Source organism: Amaranthus tricolor, chromosome 7 (genome assembly GCF_026212465.1).
Source record: "Amaranthus tricolor cultivar Red isolate AtriRed21 chromosome 7, ASM2621246v1, whole genome shotgun sequence".
In the NCBI taxonomy this organism is placed as follows: Eukaryota; Viridiplantae; Streptophyta; class Magnoliopsida; order Caryophyllales; family Amaranthaceae; genus Amaranthus; species Amaranthus tricolor.
In genome coordinates, this window is record NC_080053.1 from 6,783,781 (window position 1) to 6,786,498 (window position 2,718).

The window sequence follows — 2,718 nt, forward strand, 5'->3', positions numbered from 1 at the left end:
CAATGTGAATTTGTCAAAGTTCTTGACAAATTCCTTTACTTGTTGCAAATACATCTTCATGCTATCATCTTTGGCTTCGAATTCACCATTCACTTGTCCGACAATCAATTGGGAGTCGGAGAAAGTGGATAAGGATTTAGCTCCAGCTTCGTAACAGATTTTAAGCCCCAAGAGTAGTGCTTCATATTCTGCCTCATTGTTAGATGCCGCAAACTCGAATTTGACTGCCCTTTCCATACGAACCCCGGCGGAAGATACGATTAGAAGTCCTGCGCCACTTGCTGATTGCGTGGAGGTCCCATCTACATACAACCTCTATTCTTGATTGGCTTCGGGATGATGATGAGGGATAGTGCTTTCAGCAAAGAAGTCAGCCAGGGCTTGGGCTTTGATGGCCATTCGTGGCTCGTAGTCAATGCCAAAATCTGCTAGTTGATTAGCGCAATCAATGACGCGGCTCGATTTGTTTTTCCCTTCCAGAATCTTTTTCAAGGGTTGGCTGGTCCGGACGATGATCTGGTGGGATTGGAAGTACGGTTTCAATTTCCTGCTTGCCATTACGACTGCGAATAAGACTTTCTCCATTTCGCTATAGTTTCCTTCTGAGCCTCGGAAGGCATGACTCACATAGTATACGGGAAGTTGCTTTTTTTCTCGTTCAGTGACTAGTACTCCTGACAGAGAATATTCGGAGACTGAAACATAAAAAATGAGTTTTTCTCCGTTGATGGGTGAGACTATTTTTGGCAGAGAGGATAAATGCTCCTTTAACTGGTTAAAGGATTCCTCGGCTTCGCTGGTCCATTCGAACTTGCTTTGTTTAAGGGTTTTGAAGAAAGGTGAACATTTGTCCGCGGACTTGGATAGAAATTTCCCTAAGGCGGCCACACACCCCGTTAAGTTTTGGACTTCTTTTACGGATGTTGGGGACTTTATATCTTAAATTGCCCAGATTTTATCGGGGTTCGCTTCTATTCCTCTCTCGTCGACGAGGAAGCCAAGACACTTCCCTCCGGTGACCCCAAGCACGCACTTGTCAGGATTGGGTTGCATTTGGTGTTTTCGGAGGGTTATGAATGTTTCGCGTAAGTCCGCGGCATGCTCAGACGCCTGCTTGCTCTTTGTGATCATGTCATCCACGTATACCTCCAAATTTCGTCCAATCTGAGACTGGAAGACCTTGTTGACCATTCTTTGGTAAGTGGCTCTGGCATTCTTTAACCCAAAGGGCATGACTCTGTAACAGTATACGCCGGCATTTGTAATAAATGCTGTGTGCGGCTGGTCTTTGGTTGCTAGCGAGATTTGATGCTAACCTGCATTAGCATCCATGAAACTTAGTAGGGTGTGGCCTGCCGTGGAATCCACCAAACGTCTATCTTTGGGAGTGGATAATCGTCCTTGGGGCATGCCTTGTTTAGATCCGTAAAATCAACACACATCCTCCACTTTCCATTTGATTTTTTCACGAGGACGACGTTGGATAGCCAGTCGGAGTATTTGCATTCCCGGATGAACTCTGCTTTCAACAAATTTTCTACTTCTGTTTTGGCCGCCTCTATTCTCTCTTTCCCCTGATGTCTTAAATTTTGCTTCACGGGTTTGTAGCCTAGCTTTATGTCAAGTTTGTGGCACATGACACTTGTTGATATGCCAGACATTTCTTCCGTGGAAAAAGCGAAGATGTCGCGAAACTCGGCGATGGTGGCCATGATATCCTCCTTGACCGCTTTTGGAAGGTCTTTTCCGATTTTGATTTGCTTCCCGTCGAATATTCCTACCTCCTCGTATCGTTCCATTGGGTCGGGCCTTTCGTGTGTGTTGGGATTGTCCACATACACACTCATGACGGTTGCAGACTTTTCTTCCCTCTCTCTTTTGGAGGGAATGACGGAAGTTCCTCGCTTCAGGGTGTTGACAAGGCATTGGCGCGCCATCACCTGATCCCCTTTGAGGATACCAACTTGTCCATTGTCCCGCTCAAATTGTAGCAAGAGTTGATGAGGAATGATTGCGGCTTTGATCTTGTTGATGAGTAGAAGCCCCATGATGGCATTGTAGGGGAATGTGAGATCCACCACCGTGAATCGTATGGGTATGGTTCTGCTTCCATCTCTTTCCCCTATTCGTACAGGGAGTATGATGGTTCCCAGTGGAATGACCTGATTCCCCCCGAATCCGATCAAAGGTTTATCGAGGGGTTGCAAGTGTTTTTCTTCGAACTTCATCTTTCTTAGGCACTCCATGGTTATGAGATCGGATGTGCTTCCAGTGTCCACCAGTACTCGCTTGACCTTCATTTGACCGATTTTGAGGGTGACCACTAGAGGATCGGTGTGTGGTTGTTGCAGCGGTTGGGAGGTAGTAGCATCAAATTTCATGATCGGCCCATTTGTCGTGATTTTTGGAGATCCTTTTAGCAGAGTATGGACGCTATCTCTCGCGCTGCATATGGTAGGATATTCTTCAGTGTAACCTCCAAAAATCATGTTGATAGTCTCTTGTGTGTTGGAAATTTCGCGCCTGGCCTCGTCCTTCTTGAGGGATCTGCGTCTTTGATTCCAAGGCCTTCTTTCCGCTTCTCCTCTTGCGTCATAGTCCTTCCGGTTGATGAACCTCGATAGCTTCCCCTCGTCAGCCAACTGATGTAGGATACGTTTGAGTTCGCGACATTGGGCGAAGGTGTGGCCATGTTCTTTGTGGTAATCACACCACAAA

General features: G+C 46.4%; 1 protein-coding gene across 1 annotated transcript; it reads right to left on the reverse strand.

Annotated features, from left to right (window-relative positions):
• Positions 1 to 1,337: 1,337 nt before the first annotated feature.
• On the reverse strand, positions 1,338 to 2,489 carry LOC130818437 (uncharacterized). Its single transcript, XM_057684609.1, has one exon. The coding sequence runs from the start codon at positions 2,487 to 2,489 to the stop codon at positions 1,338 to 1,340; it is 1,152 nt and encodes a 383-aa protein (XP_057540592.1).
• Between the last annotated feature and the right edge of the window lie 229 nt (positions 2,490 to 2,718).

What these genes read in the sequence shown, in the direction of transcription:
- LOC130818437 (XM_057684609.1), bottom strand. Translation starts at nt 2,489, where the DNA reads ATGATTTTTGGAGGTTACACTGAAGAATATCCTACCATATGCAGCGCG.